Below are 21,612 nucleotides of genomic sequence, written 5' to 3'. Positions count from 1 at the left end.
AAGAGCGCAGTAGTGCTGGAGTGAGGAGAAAGGGGGAGAAGAGCGCAGTAGTGTTGGAGTGAGGAGTAAGGGGAGAAGAGCGCAGTAGTGATGGAGTGATGAGTAAGGGGGAGAAGCGCGCAGTAGTGTTGGAGTGAGGAGTAAAGGGGAGAAGAGCGCAGTAATGTTGGAGTGAAGAGTAAGAAGAGAAGAGCGCAGTAGTGCTGGAGTGAGGAGAAAAGGGGAGAAGAGCGCAGTAGTGTTGGAGTGAGGAGTAAGGGGAGAAGAGCGAAGTAGTGATGGAGTGATGAGTAAGGGGGAGAAGCGCGCAGTAGTGTTGGAGTGAGGAGTATAGGGGAGAAGAGCGCAGTAATGTTTTTGTGAAGAGTAAGGAGGAGAAGAGCGCAGTAGTGATGGAGTGAGAAGTAAGGAAGAGAAGAGCGCAGTAGTGTTGGAGTGAGGAGTAAGGAAGAGAAGAGCGCAGTAGTGTTGGAGTGAGGAGTAAGGGGAGAAGAGCGCTGTAGTGTTGGAGTGAGGAGAAAGGGGGAGAAGAGCGCAGTAGTGTTGGATTGAGGAGTAAGGGGGAGAAGAGCGCAGTAGTGTTTGAGTGAAGAGTAAGGGGGAGAAGAGTGCAGTAGTGTTGGAGTGAGGAGTAATGAGGAGAAGAGCGCAGTAGTGTTGGAGTGAGAAGTAAGGAAGGGAAGAGCGCGGTAGTGTTGGAGTGAGGAGTAAGGATGAGAAAATTGCGCAGTAGTGTTGGAGGTGTGGAGTAAGGGGGAGAAGAGCGCAGTAGTGTTGGTGTGAGGAGTAAGGAAGAGAAGAGCGCAGTAGTGTTGGAGTGAGGAGTAAGGGGGCGAAGAGCGCAGTAGTGTTGGAGTGAGAAGCAAGGAGGAGAAGAGCGCAGTAGTGTTGGAGTGAGGAGTAAAGGGGAGAAGAGCGCAGTAGTGTTGGAGTGAGGAGTAAAGGGGAGAAGAGCGCAGTAGTGTTGGAGTGAGGAGTAAAGGTGAGAAGAGCGCAGTAGTGTTGGAGTGAGAAGTAAGGAAGAGAAGAGCGCAGTAGTGTTGGAGTGAGGAGTAAAGGGGAGAAGAGCGCGGTAGTGTTGGAGTGAGGAGTAAGGGGGAGAAGAGCGCGGTAGTGTTTGAGTGAGAAGTAAGGAGGAGAAGAGTGCGGCAATGTTGGAGTGAGGAGTAAGGGGGAGAAGAGCGCAACATTGTTTGAGTGAGGAGTAAGGGGGAGAAGAGCCCAGTTGTGTGATGCGCATGGGAGAGAAGAACATAAGAGAGTTTGAGCAAGGAGCAAGTGAATGGTGAGCACATAAGTGTTGAAGTTGGGAGTTTCTGCCCAGGGAAAGAACACACGAGAGAGGAGAAGAATGAGGAGTGAGGCGACTATGTGAGCGGATTACACGAGGGTGGTAATACCACTAGGATATAGTCTACACCTGTCAATCGGATGACCTCTGCTGACCCTGTTGTAGTTGTGTTATTTCCGCTCCATGTCTATAGAGAACATTCTTGTCCCGATAGCTCCTATGTTTGGATGCAAGATCGACCTGTGCGTGTACGAATACCAGTTGTGTCGTAACACTTGAGCTATAGGACTCATCGTGTAGGGGAACCTATTCGTGATGCTTTGTAGATTGTTTTTGTAAGGCCCCGAGTTTCAAGAATCATCCCCCTCCCCCCGAATGTTGATGCGCATAGCGGCTCTGCAGGGGGTAGCAATGGGGAGGCGAGCGGGACTGTTTACGCAACACTGCAACACCTATTACCCCAACCACTGAGTCACGGAGAGTTCTCAGAATAGGTCCTCGGTAAAAACAACTACATATCATATCCGCAAGGCTTGTATACACACGAGAATGATCAGGAACGGGGCAACAAGTCTCAATCATCTCGACACTCACACTTAAAATGATTTGAACACTGACATGTGCGATGCCGAGTACACAGACATTGACAGTAATGAAACCAACAGTTATGTCTTTGATCTCAATTTTCTGCGATTTCCATTTTGCCCTGAAAATCATTTTGGCATTTATCTCAGCTCTGTATACTCTAATATGTGGATAATGTCGGTACGACGGAACCAAACTTCAGCAAAACAATTACTGAATGATACAGTATCATAAATATTGATATTCATCATAAAGTCATATTTATTACGTGTACATCGAAATCACATTTTACAGGCATTTGAATATTCACTGGACAAATATTGATAACAGATACGAGTCTATTTGATGGCGTCAATCCAAAGCGAAACCTCTACAAAACACGTCTCCGGGCATTGTCCCATAATCAACTCGCATTTACATTTACAACTTTTTCCTAATTAAAACTTGTAGTGTGCTCTGGGTTCCTAGCTGGCACGCTAGGCCAGATTCACTCGAGGTGGCCGAGTATTGTCAAGCCTACCAGCGCCACTCAAACAAATATTGACTAAATGTGCATCTCCAATTGCTCCGCAAAAATCAAACTAGCATTAATAACCACTACATAACCGTGTGACTTTGAATCAAGCATTGTTTGTGCTTCCATAATAGTTTAATAATGCAGAGTGGCTCAGCTTGCAATAGGACGAAACAGTGAGTCAATAGTGGCACTGGGAACTGCCGGAGCGTGGCGGTACTGGAAATTGAATCTTTGAGGCTGGCTCCAGACTCACAACTGGAGGCCGGCTCCAGACGCGCTACAGTCGACCGGCTCCAAACATGGCAATAATGACCAGGGCCCACTTGCACAAAGCGATCTTAGCGCTAAGATGATCGTAACTCCGATACTTTAACATAGGCTTACAATAGTCTTAGCGCTAAGATCGCTTTGTGCAAGTGGACCCTGTTCCGTACACAGTACTAATGACCCGTTAACGACGTGTTGGCACTGGTCGTCGCCATCACATCATCCCTCATTTTTAGAGGACGGATCCAAACTTGTAAGGATTCCATGGCTCCAAACTTGTAAGGATCACGACGGCTAAAAACTTGATAACTGGAAACCGACTCCGGACACGGTAGAAATTAAATATTGTAGTCTAGGTTGTAATGGTCAGCATCAAACAAGGTAGGAGGTGGTGACCTGGGTGCCGTTGTACAAAACAACCCTAGCGCTACATAAGTCTATGTTAAGGTATGGGAGTTACGATCACCTTAGCGCTAAGATCGCTTTGTACAACGGCACCCTGGTCGTAAATGCTGGTTAAGTTTCACAGCCATCAACTTTTCGCCAACACCTGGTGTCTTTACTGTTTAATGGTGATTCATAAACACATGCTTATGATATGGTCGGAATCGTTCAATGGACTCTGCTTTGAGCAGAAATGTGGGTTTGGTCGCTTTTGTTTAAATGAAAAACACGGTACTGGTAGCAGCACCAAACACCAGGTACTAGATGCTGGATCCAGGAGTTCAATTTGAGACTGGCTCCATGCTTTGAAGTGGGAGCTGGTTCCATATAAAGTATTCACGACCAGCTCCATGCCCCGTTAAAGCTACCGTCTTCACAGGAGAGTCGGTTTCCTGTGTCAATGTGACAAGGCCCACGATGAGGTATTGCTGATGCAGTCCTCCACCAGGTAAAAAGGTCGATAGTTTTACTGCAACTATGGTGCATACTCCTGGCCCCAAATACATCACCGCTGAGAAGCAACCATATGATTCACTGCCGGGCTTGGCTCCCAGGGGGGAGGGTATGAGCAAGCGTGAGCGTGCGTCGAACCCACTACAGCACTTGTCGGGTGTACCCACAGACCATGGAGACATCCAGAGGACACAAGGCAGGGCAGGGAGCCTGGGGGAAATCTACAACATAATGCCAGCAACCCACACAATAGCCAATATAGCCCTGTACACGTAACGAGTAGATCGTGAAAAGATTACATAATGCAATCTAGAAATACATGCAGATGTTTATTTGCACACCTTCATGGAGAGAGTAGTGTGACGGACAATCAGAAGGGAGGGAAAGGGAGGGGAAGGTAGACAGGAGGGGAAAGGGAGGGGGACGGGTGTGGTGTTGAAAGGGGGGGAGGGGGGGGTGCAGGTGTGTTTCAGTCGAAACGTGTTCTTTCTTTCAAAAATAAATTGCCTTTCCAACCAAAGAAATTACCTGAAGTACATGTTTGATTATGGCTAAAAAAGAAAAATAGGAAATGCCAATTCGATGGTGTTATTTGATACTGTTTCATGGTTGCGTTTTGGAACTCAAGTTAGTTGCGTATCGGTGACAGTTTACAGCCAAGTAACTTGTTGATAAAGTTTTTTCATTTTATAATTCAATTTCCAAGTGAATATTTTCCCCTGCCCGGTAGACCCAGCTGTAATCAGACTGCCATACTTCTGGATCCCATACTGTTTCACATCCTCTTAGCTTATTTATAATGAACACTTTATGAATGACCTCAAATATGATGTTGTCCATACAGATAAGCAAATACTTGCTATGCTCTACCCCGTAGCCATAATTCTCTTATATCTATGAATTATCACAAAATTATCAACATTTTTAACACGAAAGAAATATTTATGATCTCTGGTCCCAGTGGAAGCCATAATGTACTTTGTAGATCGTGTTTCATCTGACTGGAATATATCTTTACACCTTGCGGATAGCTCCACACTGTGTCCACGTCTTAAGTGAATACATGCTCGTACTGTGTCTCAGATTAACTCGTGTAAGTTGTACCTATCATCTTTTTGCAAGTAATATGTGGAGGTAAATACTTTAAATCTGTTATCTGCAATGTTGGAGATCCAGGTTATATATTAAGTATTTTCTTACAGAAGTAACGATGTGTACCTACCTGGTACAAGTTAAATAAGGAATAGCACTGGACATTATTTCGTTCATGATGAGTTAAATTTGAAAATGTTCTCTTCATGTCTACCATAAAACGTTTTGAAAGTTTGACTGAGGTCCTGAATGTTGTAGCCCTCATCAAACAACTGTCGAGCAAGAGTCGCATGACGCTGTTTGAAATCTGTCGTAGGAAGAACATGTATTCAAAAGTTGAGAAAGGTAGACACCAAAGTCTGAACTGCTGAAATATTGCTCGACATGAAGGGAAAGTTGACTTTTGGAACGTTGAAGTCATCACCATTATCATACAGTCTTGTGGATATCCTTTTGTCCCACAGAATCTTTATGCAGAGATCTAAAATATGAAACAGATGAGTCACTTTGACCGGTCTCTTTAATTTATAGCTCTGGGCCCATTTGCACAAAGCCACCTTAGCGTTAAGATTATCTTAACCCAATGTTAAAGTATTGGAGTTACGATCATCTTAGCGCTAAGATCGTTTTGTGCAAGTGGCCCCGGGACGGGTATTCGCAGTTAACCATTATTGGGGGATAATGATACCTGAAGCTTAAGTAAATTCTTTTCGCCAATTTTCCTTGTTTTGATTTTGCCAATCCGAGCGGAAATTCTGATTCATATGCATAGAGGAACAGATCAGCAATAATTTTGAAAAATCAAATGTTTTGACATGATTGAACTTGATTCTTTTCCGGGATTGCTAAATATTCCAGCAAATCATTTGTGGTTTTAAGAATCCACATTGTATTAATTCCACTTGTCTCAAATACTTTCTTGATTGTATTAATTTTTGCAACAGGGATTTGGTGGTACACGTGCTGAACCCAGCAGTATATCTCTCTTTGTACGGATTTGTATGTCCTATCCAGTCCTAACGAAGAATGAACATGTCTTCAGGTACTAGAGTCAAGTCAAAAGTGATAGTACTGATGCATGGTTCTCGAAGATGTTTTCTGGCCTCATATGTGACATAATGTAAAATGTCCCTCATACCAAGTTCTTTGATCAAGCAAGTATTGTAGGGTGAGGTGAGGTGAAATGGGGTTTAACGTCGCGTCCAAGATTATTGCACTTACATAGCGACGTGCATGTACGTGTGTGTCGCTGCTTGTACTAGTCCGGACTGATGCCGATTTATAGTGCTAGCTCACTGGGATACCATGCCGCAGTTTAACATGAATACCCCACTCAGACACAGTATGCTGACTCTGAGCCGACCAGTACTTGTTTTAGCCCCTTAAAGCCGAGCACCAGACAGAGTAACAACAAGTACCATCTTTTAACGTCTTTTGGTATGACGCGGACTGGGATCGAACCCCGAGCCTTCCGCTCTCCGGGCGGACGCCCTACCACTAGGGTGGCCCAGTCGTCTAAGGCGCCGCGATTCGCTGTGCAGAGTTGCGTCCCCTGGGCACGCCAGAAACCTATGATTGTGGGTTCCAATCCCGGTTCGCCCCGATTATGTTTCTAGGTTTGTCAGCACCATACCCGTGCTCGTGTGTACACGTCTGACACCTGCATCACTTCGGGCTTTCCTCCCACATTAAGCTGACACGCCGTGATATAACTGGAATACTGTTAAAAGCGACGTAAAACCCAACTCACTCACTCACTATAGTCGGAATGAGTAGATTTTTCTTTCCACAGATATGTCATATGATTATGGAAAGCATGGCTTTTGTCGTTTTTATTGTCTCTATCCGCTTACATGTTACGATGTTCACCTACACATGTGTTACACTGTCAGCTTTCAGGACGTCTACCTATATACCTTAATGTGTCTACCTATATATGGTTTGGGACCCGTGAAGATCCGGGGTAGAATAGGTCTTCAGCAACCCATGCTTGCAGTAAAAGGCGGCTATGCTTGTACGAGGCGACTAACGGGATCGGGTGGTCAGGTTCGCGGACTTGGTTGATGCATGTCATCGTATCCTAGTCGCTTATATCGATGCTCATGACGCCAGTCACTGGATTGTCTGATCCAGACACGATTATTTATAGACAGCCGTCATATAGCTGTAATATTGCTGAGTGCGGCGTTACAAAACAAACAAACAAACAGATGGTTTGGCGTATACCTACATACGTTAAGGTGTCTACCTGTTTACGATACGGTGTGTGACACTATCAATCAACATGTTCCGTAAATAGTACCTACACATATCACAGGGTCGACCACGTAAGATAAGCAGTCTACCCTCAAAGCATACGGCGTCTACTTTCACATGTTAAGGTGTCTCCCATACATTACGGCCTGTACTTACAGGTCTAGACTAAAATCTAGTCTCTGAAATGAACATATCGTACATAAAAAAAACAGTTGTTCAGTTATCTTAATAAAAATATAATAAAAAGGAGCCCAGTGACTCTCTTCATTTTCAGATACTGCAGTGATCTAGACTTGCCAAACATTATAGACTTGCATGGGCTGTATTTGATATATATGTGTATCAGGGTCTGTAAAACAGACTATTACATGTCATGCTGTACGGTAGTTACAAATATTAAGGTATATGCCTACATTAAATAATGTATCTGGCTGTATGTGTTACGATATCTACTAAGTCTTACATATCATACGTACAAAGAGGTGCCACTGTTCTGAACTGCACGATTCCTCGACTGGGGTTTGTAAATAAACTTACGTGCATAGATGTCCGGCCTCGCTTCTGCCTTAGGTCCATGCTGAAGTAAACATGTTACAAACGTCGTAGCGCTAAGATCCCTTTCTGGAAGGAGGTCTTGGTTTGAAGTGTGGTCTTATGTATGTGTATATGCACATACATAGATCATTAGGTATGCTGTCTCAGATGTCTGTCGACTTCAAGCCTCGACAACCACGTTGTATTACCATCTGGTGACAATTCACAACAAAACTCAACACAGATGTATAAAACGAGCATTTATATACAAAACATTGTGATGCATTCACAGTGATATCTTATGTTTAACCCGATGTATGTCCGTGACCTCCCTGTGTGTTACAGTGGCCACATTGATGGCGTCCGCGGCCAGTGCAGTGTTCTGTTTGATTTACAGGAACATGTCACGTAGTCTTTGCAGGGACGCGCTGCGAGTTAGTGGTCTCTGACGCACCAATACAGCGTCGAAATACTATAACTAATACAACTGTTAACATAGGATAGATATCGTTGAGGTCAAACATCCCCTTCCAAGTCCCATCAGTACCCATCATTATCCATCATTAATCATCATTAACCATTTTTTCCCACCCACCCCACCAACCCCACACACTCTACCGACAACCAGGTATGCGTCAGGCTTGACGTGAAGTGGAAGCACGCATCACTTGCCCTTGGATGAGGGATGCGTGAATCTCCCACCTTAACTCCATCCACCTCGTATCTTTAGCTGTATCTGAACAAAGTGTTTTGTTATCGTTTGGGAAGTGTGTAAGCTAGTATTGTCTACGTTTGGCTGTTCCTTAGGTCATAGTGATTGGCAGCTAGATATAATAGTATGAAAGGACAACAGTTAGTCTATAGTGAAGCTACTCAAGCCGCAACAGTGGGACCACTTCAGCTGACATATATATTGCTATGGAATACGGAACTGTACATTTTCCACACTCTGTATAAAGCTGGAGCACATCCTACGTACATGTCAACCATTGTAGTGAACAGATTAACTGGCATCAACTGACGTCGTGAGTAGATTATATAAAGCAGATCAGGATATAGCAGCAGTACTACCCAGTAGATGGATGTGTAGCAAGTCACGCCCAGACAGCGGTACTCACCAGTAGGATACGGAGCAAGTCATGCCTAGACAGCGATACTGACCAGTAGACGGAGATGGAACAAGTCACGCCTAGACAGCTGTCCAACCCAGTAGGGCATGGAGCAAGTCACGCCTAGACAGCGGGCCAACCCAGTAGGACATGGAGCAAGTCACGCCTAGACAGCGGGCCAACCCAGTAGGACATGGAGCAAGTCACGCCTAGACAGCGGGCCAACCCAGTAGGACATGGAGCAAGTCACGCCTAGACAGCGGGCCAACCCAGTAGGACATGGAGCAAGTCACGCCTAGACAGCGGGCCAACCCAGTAGGACCTGGAGCAAGTCACGCCTAGACAGCGGGCCAACCCAGTAGGACATGGAGCAAGTCACGCCTAGACAGCGGGCCAACCCAGTAGGACATGGAGCAAGTCACGCCTAGACAGCGGTCCAACCCAGTAGGACCTGGAGCAAGTCACGCCTAGACAGCGGGCCAACCCAGTAGGACATGGAGCAAGTCACGCCTAGACAGCGGTCCAAACAGTAGGATATAGAGCAAGTCACGCCTAGACAGCGGTCCAACCCAATAGGGCATGGAGCAAGTCACGCCTAGACAGTGGTCCAACTCAGTAGGACATGGAGCATGTCACGCTTAGACAGCGGTCCAACCCAGTAGGACATGGCGCAAGTCTCGCCTAGACAGCGTACTACCCAGTAGACGGACAAGCCAAGCCCACAGTGTTCTGAATACTGTCCATTATGTTAAGACGTGATGGTGGCTTGATTGCACGTCAACGCAAGAAGATACAACTGTTACAATGGGTAGCACTGCATAACCGACGGGGGGGGGGGGGGGGTAGAGAGAATGGGCACAGTTGACGCACTACTTCCCTTACACCTTATTCGGATTAGTTGGATGTGTATTTCTGAACATTTTGCAGCGGAAGCTATCTAATCCGTCAAAACATATATTTTACATATACTTTTGAACAAGAACAATGAAGTTAAAGAACATGTAATAGCGATAGTCAATGTGCCACGTCTCTGTTTGGGAGAGACAGGGAGCAATCAGTCAGTGTTATGTTTAAAGTCAATATGTGATAGTTCCATGTTTCCCTAAAGGTATCACAGCTAACGTTGGCCAGACATTCTCTATAGCAAAACAGCTTGTGAGTGTGCCAGCAGCGAAGTACAAAAATAAATTGAATACTGTATTTCTACAGTAAATCTTATCCCTACATCAAACAGATACATCAGCGAGTACATGTATCTACAGCTACGAACTGGCCTACTGCGCAGAGCGCACGTCTAGTGATAAGAGACGGCGGAATGACTGCCCACAATCTTGGACATTGCTATACAAGGGACACTGGTCAAGGGACACTGATTGAAAGATAAACAGTAATCATTCGATGTGCATTGAGAAGGGTAGATTATCTGAGGCATACATTATCAGTTTGTATAGTTAAATAATTCTCATTTAAAATGAGTTTTACTAGTCCTAAGGAACGGGTAGTGATTTAAATGTTTCGTCACCATGATAACAGTCGCTGACATGACAGCCATGATAGTCATGCATACCTGTGGGATGAACGGTAAATTCAGGTCTCCTTCCTATTCCCCATACAGCGCTAGTCTAGCGCAACCACTAGACGTCTAGGTACAGCAAGACAAACGGGCGAGTACTCACAACACAATTTCAACAGTAAACAACGTGGAACAGGTCAAAGTTCACGTGATGTTGCAATGTGCAGCTCTAGATCAGAAACGTTACTCAGCAGTGAGGCGGTCGATGACGTTCATGCAGACCTGACAGCGTAGATGGTTATGATGAGGATGCTGATGACGATGGGCTGTGATCATATATGATGCGCAAACAACACGCGCTGTCCGACAGCGAGTATCTTCAGCACACCGCTGTTCCTTCAAACATTTAAAAATTGTATAGAATCAACGTGACTGTATTTTGGGGACAAGTCTCTCAGCGAATAACGAGTTTCTTTCCGGCAATAACCTTGCCGTCTTTCTGGTTCAATACACGTATTGTACTGCTCCATCGAAACACAAAACGTTGTATCCGTGTTGCTATTTCATCGGGCACACTATATGTTTATGTAAATCTTAAACCTTCGAACTATTGGAAGTAATCCATGTGACAATCACAATCTTTTGTTACCAAATAAAGGCTTCAGTGTGAATAGCAACCCAATGAAGCGTCATCATGAGATTGTTTTTTTTGTTTTTTTTGTGTATGTGCGCTCGTGCGTGCGTGCATGCATGTGTATCTTTTTCAGGTGTGTGTGTTTTCGATTGAATGTGTGTCCGTGCTTGTGTGACAGTGTGACGGCGTTTGTGTGAGTTTCAGGTTGTGAGAGTTAGACTTTGGTGTGTCAGTGGGTATTATTTGTCCACCCTGTTGACATGGCTGAGCGTGATGATGGGGAGAAGGACGCACATGGATACAACTATTGTAGTTAAGTAGATTATGAAAAATATTCTGTCGAAGACCAGCCCCACTGCCTTCCATTCCTTGCCTATTTTGTCCTTGCGGTCTTTGTCAGCGAGCCGATCCCGGTAGCTGCGCAGGAACTCCATCACTTCAGACAGGTGATAGTCTATTAGGGACAGTTGTTGCACTGACTCGTCGTCATTCGAGCACTGTCGTGAATGTAAGAGTAAGTCAGTAGGGACGCTAGGCTCCTTCGAGCCCCAGTTTGTGCTGTCACCGTTCACACCCACAAACGGATGAGTGTCCGCCGACTGGAAGCGCCGGGCTTTGGCCGCGTCCAAATACGGCTGCACTAAATTGTCCATGCATAGAATTCTCCCGAAGAAACTAAAGATAACCTGCAAAGAGAAAGATAGCAGCGGAATTAGATATGTTGTAGGGTCAATTTTGAACTTCACATAATCGCATTACAGTAGGATAAATGATTTTAATTGTGAAATCAATAAGTACTTGGACAGAGTAATGTCTAAATAACACACACTAACTTCCCCAATATAAAACGTCAACGTCTGAGAAAAATCAGTCTCGAATATCTGCTGAAACAGATTCCGTTGGGCATAAAAGGTACAATAGCGGTGAGAAGTATATAAATGGATTACTGCATATAGGTGATGACACCAGGTGTTCGCTAGAAGGGTAAGCATGTCCTGCCCTACAAGGTGGAACGAGCCACCCGCACATTTCATAGAAAAAACAAACCATGCAAGGATTTCTGGTAGTAATCAAAGTTAACTGATTGAAAATTACAATGATTGTATACATTTTCACGTGAATCGAGTTTGACTGGCACTAATAATGCTAGTTCTATCTACGGCGACTGTTTATATGAATAGAAATGCTATCTATGTACAATTTATAGGATACATGAATATCGTGTAACTTATCTGGTTGTCTTTGTGACAGAGATCCGAAGAATTATCGACTAGATACTGACTTGAGGCCAAAAGGCGGACCACTCTATTTAGTTGCATTCCCGGAGACTAATCTTAGAGTATGTGGTTGTATACTTGTGTACAACTATCTTTCTGTATACTAGTGGACACATTAATCTGGTTGCATACCAAACTACATATCTATCTGATTACATACAAGAGGACATATTTATCTGGTTTAAAGCTAGAGGACATATTTATCAGCAATTACAAAAGACATTCTATAGATATGCATGCAGCACATTAAATGTATGAAATACCTAGGAATATACAGAAATATCCAGGAAATTACTCAGGAATATACAAAAACAAACAGGAATAAACAGAAATATCTATGGATATACAGAAATAACCAAGAATAAACAGAGATATACAAAAATACACAGGAATATACAGACATATCCATGAATATACACAAATAACCCAAAATAAACAGAAATATCTATGAATATACAGAAATGACCAAGAATAAACTGTACCCAGGAATTAATGTAAATCGATTACTTACACCCAGGAATATACACCGATTACTTACCGTTCTAAGAATGTCAGGCACCTGCCTGCGAGGACCGTAGAACGCCATGTTGACCACGAAGGCGTTAAGGAACGATGATAGAGTGATGAGGATCATGTTTAGACAGTAGTAAGTACCTGTGTACAAATAAAATTAACAGTTATTATACGTATAAGGCCAATTAAACACATGTTCACATTTTCCATCAAGTAATGGCGGGAGCTTTCAGCCTAGCTTGGAAACGAAGGGAAGGTATGTAGTACCGATAAATTCAAGATGGACTAACGTGTGGTCAGAACAGATCTTGTGGTAAACAGACAACCCACACAGATATATCAGGGTATATACCCGTGTATTTCAGGCATAGCGAGGTTCAGACACATCGCATGTTGTGTACGTGAGTTACTTATGCCCGTTCCAATGATGAGGTGAGCTACATGAAGGTGTAGTCCGTTTAACTAGGATGGCTGTGTTGTCAATGGAATTAGTTGATTTGGTGATCAGGTGAGCTACAAAGCAGCGTCAATCCGGTAAGGCCGATGGCTTTGTGGTCTTTGGAATTAGTTGATCTGTTGATCAGGTGAGCTACAAAGCAGCGTCAATCTGGTACGGGTGATGGCTCTGTGGTCTTTTGAATTAGTTGATCTGTTGCTCAGGTGAGCTTCAAAGCAGCGTCAATCTGGAAAGGACGAGCTACGGAAATGGTGTCTGTGGTCTGGACTAAGTACATACTTATGGCGGGTCTGAGATCTACTTCAGAGACATGGTGGCAGGTGCCAAATCCAGCAGAACTAGTGGGTTCGTTTTCCATAAATTTCCAACGCGAATCGTTTAGCCTTCTTCAGCAATATATATGCCAATGGAACGATATTTTCAATGAAAGACGTATGTGACATTGCTCCTCTTTATTACTAAAGGGATGATTGTAATACTGCCGACACCGCGATAATGTTCCACGTTGTGTCATAGAGGACAACCTAATATTCCTCTTGGGGGGTAATCGGTGTCCACACATAGCGCGCAACGACAAACAATGACACATTATCCTATTACACTGAATTTGACCTGAAGAAATATAGAAGCAAGGCAGTGAAGCTCACCTTTCTAAGACGTAAATATTCGACAGGTGTGAAAACAAAACACCCCTTCTATGTTCAAATTAATGTCGAAGAGTCCAATCTGTTATTTATAGTTCCAGAGATGTTAGGAAGAATATAACTTACAGCAAAAAGGTTCATGGATGACATAATCCTTTACCACAGAAAAGAAATCATCGGCCTTGTTTCTTTGGTTTAACGTTTCATACAGGTTATCCCTGTCTTGATGTAGAACCCGACTAGAATATTACTCTTGTTAGTATCCCACACTTCAGAAGGTGAGGTGAGGTGAAATGGGGTTTAACGTCGCGTCCAAGATTATTGCACTTATATTGCGACGTGCGTGCACGTGTATGTGTGTTTGAGAGGCTGCTTGTACTAGTCCGGACTGATGCCGATTTATAGTGCTAGCACACTGAGATACCATGCCGCAGTTTTACATGAATACCCCACTCAGACACAGTATACTGACTCCGAGCCGACCAGTCCTTGTTTTAGCCCCTTAATGCCGAGCGCCAGACAGGGTAACAACAAGTACCATCTTTTAACGTCTTTTGGTATGACGCGGCTGGGGATCGAACCCCGGACCTTCCGCTCTCCGGGCGGACGCTCTACCATTAGACAACGGCGGTCCACACTTCAGAAACAAAGACAGTGTAACAAAAAGACAGAAACAACAAACAGTGAGTTGAAGAAACCTGTAAGTTCAGAATTCTCAGATTAAAAAAGATGTCTGCGTATTTAATGACCATGTTATCACGCGTCTGTGTATCTGTAGGGTGTACACAACGAGCACGTGACAGGATGGATGGGAGTGCATGTGCCCAGACCATGTTGTGAAAACAAATCATGTTATGAAAATTTCATAACACGATTTTAAAGTTTGTACATATCTTTCGTCATTCGTCATGAGAACATGTTATCAGATGTGCGTGCATCTGAAGGCATGTGCATTAGGATTATGTAACACTTAGGATGGATGTGTGTCTGTGTAATAAGACCATGTTGTATGATGGATGTGTGTCTGTGTATGAAGATCATGCTATAAGATGAGATTTGTGTTATAAGATAGATGTATGGTATCCATTTAGTCCATGTTATACGATGGGTGTATGCATGACCTTTAAGTCCATGTTTTAAGATGGATGTGTGTCTGTATACTAAGTGCATGTTTTAAGATGTACGTGTCCGTGCATTAACACCATGTTATACGATCGATGTATGTCCTTGAGTTGATAATAATTCAACAATTCCTGAATGGATGTAGGATAATGTACTTGTACTTGTGTTTATGTACCTTAATTTATAGCGCCAGGCAGGGCAACAACAATATATATATATATATATATATATATATATATATATATATATATATATATATATATCCCTCATTTGAACCTTAGGTCAACTTGTTATTGCCTTAGAAACACGCAATTGAACATAACTAACTATATGAACCGTAAAAGGCACCAGTTTGGCACTATGCTTCGCAAATAAATGAGTTATGCGTTATGCTCCAGAAAGTATCCCTACCCTCGTCTGAAGTTTTACTTTTTGCCTGAGAAACATGAACATTCAAAACCCCAAATCATAAACAGGTTCCAGTTCAATGCATACCTGGAGTATTGCATATATATATATATATATATATATATATATATATATATATATATATATATATATATATATATATATATATAATGATGATCTGAATACACGTACAAATCAAATTACTTATAAATGTTTTTAATCACACCTTGTAATTAGATTTCAGATATATCCAACGCCGCTGAGCAGGGTATGATTTGAACGGTTTGAACAGCTAATATTGATAACCACGTTGTAATGTCCGCAGTGACATGCAGCTAATGATGTTTCACTCAAGCTTAGATTTGCTATTGAACCTGTAATGAACTCTTATTATACCTTGCAATTCAGCCGCAATTATGTTCTGATTATCTGAAAATATTATCTGGTTTCTGTAGCTCACCTGAATATTTGTTTTATTTTTACACCGTAACAGATTCAGATATTGAAATACCGGTTATATAATCGTAATAAAAACGATTAACTTCGACACAAAGAAAACTCAGTGATACAGGACTAAATGCCTGAATATTGCCCTATATGACATTTTCCAATATTGATTCCGCAACTGCCTTGTTAAAATCAGACCTGAATCCCAGCACTTTCCCGGAAACTATTGATGGGATCATGTGCACGTTTTTCAGTGTTGTTAGTGCAGTAGCATAAGATATATAGGATCATAGAAAATTCAATATATACTTCCGACAGAAAATAAGGGAACCAATACTTTGAATGTATCCATCGTTGAGGTGTACACTTACATTATCGTGGCGTTGCATCTGAACGCAGCATCTAATCTGAATGAATTTTCACATCATGCATGACCAGCACGTGATGCACGTGAACACAGAAGCCAACATGTGTGCGCCAATAGGGAAGTCACAATCATTAATGCATATATAAGCTCACGCTTAAAAATGCCTCCTAGACAGTATCTCAATGAAGAGACAGAATTGTGACTTTTGGATACGATAAGTGGTGGTAAATATTTCAAGTTGCCCGAATGTTCGGCAAATCAAAAGTGTAATTTCTCGACTGTGGGACAAGTGCCGTCACACGGGTGGGATTGCATGAGACCTGCACCTGGCAGGCCTAAAAAACGACACCAAGACAAAATCGTCTCATTACATTAATTGTATTGTGCAATAGTTTCAAAGATAATTAAACCTTCCACGCATGCTATCGAGAATCATGCTTCAGTTGTCTTGAATCGCTGTGATATGCCATATTTGGCCGACACGCCTGAGTGACATTATTTTAGTATAGGGCAAGAAGCATGGTTTGCCCGTAGAGCCATGCCACACGTGAACACATCATGGCATAGCCTAGTCGAATACATTATGTTGACGCACCACATCATGACGTTGACAGACAGCACACCATGGCTTCAACAGACAACACACCATGACGTTGACACAGAACAACGCGACGTTGACAATCAGCTCACCAACACGCGGACAGATAGCACATCATGACATTAACAATTGAAAAACTGCACACCATTGCACACAGCGTCGACAAACGCAGGTTTTGAAACCATTAAATTAAATTCCCGCGACATTATGATATGTGCACTTCCTCTTCCAAAGAGGTCAATGTTTACAACCTTAAACCCCGTCCATCGTCTAAACACTCTCGCACTTTTATCAGCATTGTCAGTACATATCCTCGCTGAAGGATACAGTCAATTATCTAGCCCCAGGGCACTCTAGATATTGTTTACAAAACAGGAATCACTCGGCAAGATTGCGTAGCATGTTGCTTTGTAACTGCTTATAGTTCTGAGCCTAGCCTTGCGCCAAGGCAGTACTGAAAGAAACTTCCATGGATGTGTAGTAATTCTATCTTCCCAATAGGCAAGTCTAGATATGTGGACAGTACAATGACTCCAGTCATTTATAGGGACAACTTGTTCTCATAATAAATGGGGCCGAGACGTTAACCTGGAGAAGTCATGTATTGTTGTTTTCAGAAATGGCGGATACTTGATAAATACAGAAAAATGGACTTATGATGGTAAACAGTAGAAAGTAGCATCCGTCCCACTATAAATATCTAGGTGTTGTCTTCACATCCAGATTGATTTGGTCAAAGCGTGTGCAACATTTGCACTACAATCCAGAAAGGCATTGTTTCCTATTATGACCTTATTAAAGGATTATCCAAACATTTCTCTAAAGGTAGCATCTACAATATTTGACAGTAAAACTGCTTCCATTTTTTATATGGTTCGGAAATTTGGGGTTATACTTCTCTTGCAAATATTGAAAAAAAATCAGTGTGTTTACTTTAAACGATATTTATATGTTAATAAAAAGGTATCAACCAATGCTGTACTGGGCGAAGTAGGTAGAACCTACTTATGTGTTAATTATTTTAGTCGTTTTATGAAGTATTGGTGCAGGCTGTTGTATATGGATTAGTTGTCGATACCAAAACAAAAAGCATGTTATGACACGTTGAAATCACAGGATGAAAAGGCAGCCACAACTGGGTAACGCATGTTCGTTTGCTGCTATTAGAAACCGAATTAACGTATGTTTGGATCGCACAGGAGTGTGGCAGCATATCAAATTTTAGATGTAAAGACATAGAGATTCAAAATTGGCATGCTAAAATTATTTCTCCGTCATTTCCTAACCATTATTCTACATATAAGTCTGTACTCGAACCAGAGAAATACATTATGGAGTTATGTCCAAACAAAGATCTTATCCGCATATTATTTAAATTCCGATGTTTGAGCCATAAGGTGGGTATCCAACACTTTCGTTACAATGGCAAAGTCAATACGGATTTACTTAAGTGCAAAAAATGTTATCATAATATAATTGGAAAACAGAAAGCTCTACATCCCTAGCTAATGTTACCAGTATCCATCACGAGCAACATTTCATCAACTAGTAGCAACAAAAAATGTTAAGCCAATTAAAAATATTGCTATATATCTGAAAAGAAATCTGCCTGTATAATGTATAATAAATACTGTATTGAGATACCATAACATATGCAATAATTATCTCATGTATTGTACTCTTCTTCTTCTACTTGTTCTTATTATTTACATAATCTAGAAATTATCATCTAAACTAATACTTATTGCCTTAGTGACTTTTGTGAACTTTTTAGTCTATTGTGAACTTAAAGCCTGTGGCTCCCAAACGATTTCGGACATTTTAGTCCAAATATGTAGGTGGGAAGGACGAATATATCACACAGCGAATACAGAATGCAGCGTGTGTGTGAATATGAACCATCCTTTGCAGCTGACTATGAGGCATATGCACATTCATTACCTTGCATAAGACACTGTCAAGGACTCTGCGATATTTAAGAGAATGGGAGGATGTTGTAGAATGTTACTTGTCAAACAGACATAATGTGCTGTACTAGGCTTCAGCCCCTGTCATCATGTGTGATGTTTTTGTTAATCTTAGCTATGTAACCATTTCCTAACCAGTTGTAGATCACTTGCTTGAAAAAGGCTCCATCACCAGTACAGAAACGTCGCCTTGAAATAATAAAAAAGTCGAAATCCATTTGTCAATCCTGTTTTACGTTGTCATGTTAATCTCTTTTTTCCTATTTTTAATTACACTGCTTCGACGAAGACTTAGATAAAAATGCTCTTTCGTTAAACCAATATGAAAATATCAAAATGAAACATTTTAGTGGAATGAGTCATAACACATCTTCAAAGCTGTAAGGTTTCGAAAAAAAATGTCAGCCATTTGGCATCAGCCATTTATGAAATAACAATACATACCAAGGCGTTGAGATTCAAGATCTGAATCAGTATCCATGATGGTCTAATAACTGAATAGTAATTAATTTATTACTTCGCCATTCCTGATCTCACACGGCATATATTGATGACGGGTTAGCATCCCCTCATCCTCGTCTCAAGCAATAATAACAGTTATTACAAATATGTTCTTCAGTTTGCGCAAAAATTGTCATGGACCTTTTTCAAAATGTTCTCAAGAAGTGGACACACACGCGAAACTTTCTCTTGGGAACCTTCTCTAGTTTGTAAATATTTCAAACCCACAATGCCTTAAATTAAGTTGACAGAAAACATCTCTCTGATCCTAAGATATCACCACCAACAAGTTCATTGTACGTTCCCATCAACATCATGAATATATGTTTCTGAATCACTTTCACATAGCGATATTACTACGTGTTCGCGAAACAAGGTGAGCGCATCCTGCCCCAACGGTGGCATCTGTCACACGACAGAAGTAAAACACATGACAGAAGAGAAATATTTTACCAAAACCGATTGAGGAAAATTCTGATATTTCCTTTGCAAGAAATCAGATAAATGGCAAGATGAAGACCGAACCATGGCTATTTGTATGGTTGAACATGCCTACAATGCATGAGTTATCCGTACCTATGTCTTTTTGTTGACTCCAATTCTTTTTACTCGCACGGTAAATTGATTAAACGCATAAAATTACAAAATCGAACTAGACGATGGGACATGAATGAATTCTCAAGAAATTACAGATATGATACAATTTATACGTAAATGACCTTGATGTGACATTGAACTTCACATTGGTGACATGTGGTAATATATTTCGTTATGATTTCAACCTTTCAAAGATATTTGTTAACATATTACCAGATACAGGCCTCGCTTTAGAGACGTTTTGTTTACTTAAGTAAAACCACCGACTTACTCCTCTGTAATGTTCGGTCCAAGCTTATCTCTTCATTACTTTACTTCAATCTTGTTTCCAAGGAAAGGCATAAACAGCTCCAGAGAAAGGTTCTAACTGCCAATAACAACGTGTCCTTCTCATGGCTGATGTGTGGCGCGGATAACAAAATGATAATAACTTTACAAAATCGAAAAGAAGCCGATCGTTAGTTTCAGCTGTTACGTTGTTAAACCCTCCAACACAGGCAGATGGTTTTCAGTTGGATGCGGAAGAACGCTGTCACCTCGGGTAGAAGATCATCGCCTTCACAGGCCGCAGTTGGTCCGTCCATGATTGTGCATTTGGGGCTTCTCAGCGAGAAGTGCAAGCGATGAAAATGTCTCCTTGACCAACAGTGAACCACTAAAACATCACTATACACGAGAGAGTGTATGTCGTCAAGTCCGTTACACAGTATTCATATTGGAATCGTCAATAAATCAAATAATAAAACCCAAATACCTCGCGATATGTCCGCAAACGTCGCAAATTCATGGGATATGGTTAACTAGAAAGGTAAGTCAAACTATCTATTTATGTCCGTTCATTGATCCCATATACATGAATTGGAGAGCCATCTTCTAAATGTTTTAAATTATAAATAAACAGTTGGCTTTATGAGGATTAATTATGACAGATATGTCGGTAATGTCAACTGTGCATTTGTTCATAACGTCAATGCACTTAGACTAATGATGAGCACATTCCCTACTTACAAAAGTTGTTTCTTTTTTTTATTGTTTAATCAGGTGCCGAAGGCCCGTGGTGCTTGGAGACGTTATCAATAATTCACCAATGTTCAATGACAGTTCTGAATTGAACTGAATTGGCAATACAAAATGATCAAATTCAAGGATAATGGAAGCCTATCCTCAGAGGCTTCCTTCATAAACAATTGAGTAAAAATTCAATAGCAGTGGCATATTGTGTACACAGCGACTCACCATACAGGAGCAAGTGTGTTGTGCAACGATAAAGCCATATGCAGATGACGATACAACACGGACAGTCTATGAAATCATATTGAAATAATAACATTTAGGGAAATATGACACTGTGTAACCCTCCAAACAAGGGACAGGTGTCATGTTTAACTATCCACAAATTTTGGGAAATGTGAAACTGTTGACTCACACACGCGGTACAGGTGTGTTGTGTAATATACCCACATATGCAGTAATGACATTTCTTTAATATGAAACTGTTGACTCACACACGCAGGGCAAGTGTGTTGTGTAATATACCCACATATGCAGTAATGACATTTCTTTGATATGAAACTGTTGACTCACACACACAGGGCAAGTGTGTTGTGTAATATACCCACATATGCAGTAATGACATTACTTTAATATGAAACTGTTGACTCACACACGCAGGGCAGGTGTGTTGTGTAATATACCTACATATGTCGTATTGACATTACTTTAATATGAAACTGTTGACTCACACGCGCGGGGAAGGTGTGTTGTGTAACATAACACACATATGCCGAAATGACATTTCTTTAATATGAAACTGTTGACTCACACACGCGGTACAGGTGTGTTGTGTAATATACCCACATATGCAGTAATGACATTTCTTTAATATGAAACTGTTGACTCACACACGCGGGGCAGGTGTGTTGTGTAATATACCCACATATGCAGCAATGACATTTCTTTAATATGAAACTGTTGACTCACACACGCGGTACAGATGTGTTGTGTAATATACCCACATAT

At 41.8% G+C, this 21,612-nt stretch overlaps 1 protein-coding gene across 1 annotated transcript in view; it reads right to left on the bottom strand.

Annotated features, from left to right (window-relative positions):
* Nucleotides 1–7,680: 7,680 nt before the first annotated feature.
* The window catches only part of LOC124142703 (neuronal acetylcholine receptor subunit alpha-10-like), a 77,346-nt gene continuing 63,414 nt past the window's right edge, over nt 7,681–21,612 (bottom strand). The window contains exons 7-8 of the mRNA XM_046511293.2: nt 12,511–12,626; nt 7,681–11,381 (exon numbers count right to left, since the gene is read on the bottom strand). Of these exons, the coding sequence (XP_046367249.1) occupies nt 10,935–11,381; nt 12,511–12,626 (563 nt within the window). The 3' untranslated portion in view covers nt 7,681–10,934. The remainder of the gene's footprint in view (nt 11,382–12,510; nt 12,627–21,612) is intronic.

This window comes from Haliotis rufescens, unplaced genomic scaffold (genome assembly GCF_023055435.1).
Source record: "Haliotis rufescens isolate VD_foot unplaced genomic scaffold, xgHalRufe1.0.p SCAF_20, whole genome shotgun sequence".
In the NCBI taxonomy this organism is placed as follows: Eukaryota; Metazoa; Mollusca; class Gastropoda; order Lepetellida; family Haliotidae; genus Haliotis; species Haliotis rufescens.
The sequence above is the reverse complement of the archived record's forward strand: the minus strand, read 5'-3'. Positions and strand labels throughout refer to the sequence as shown.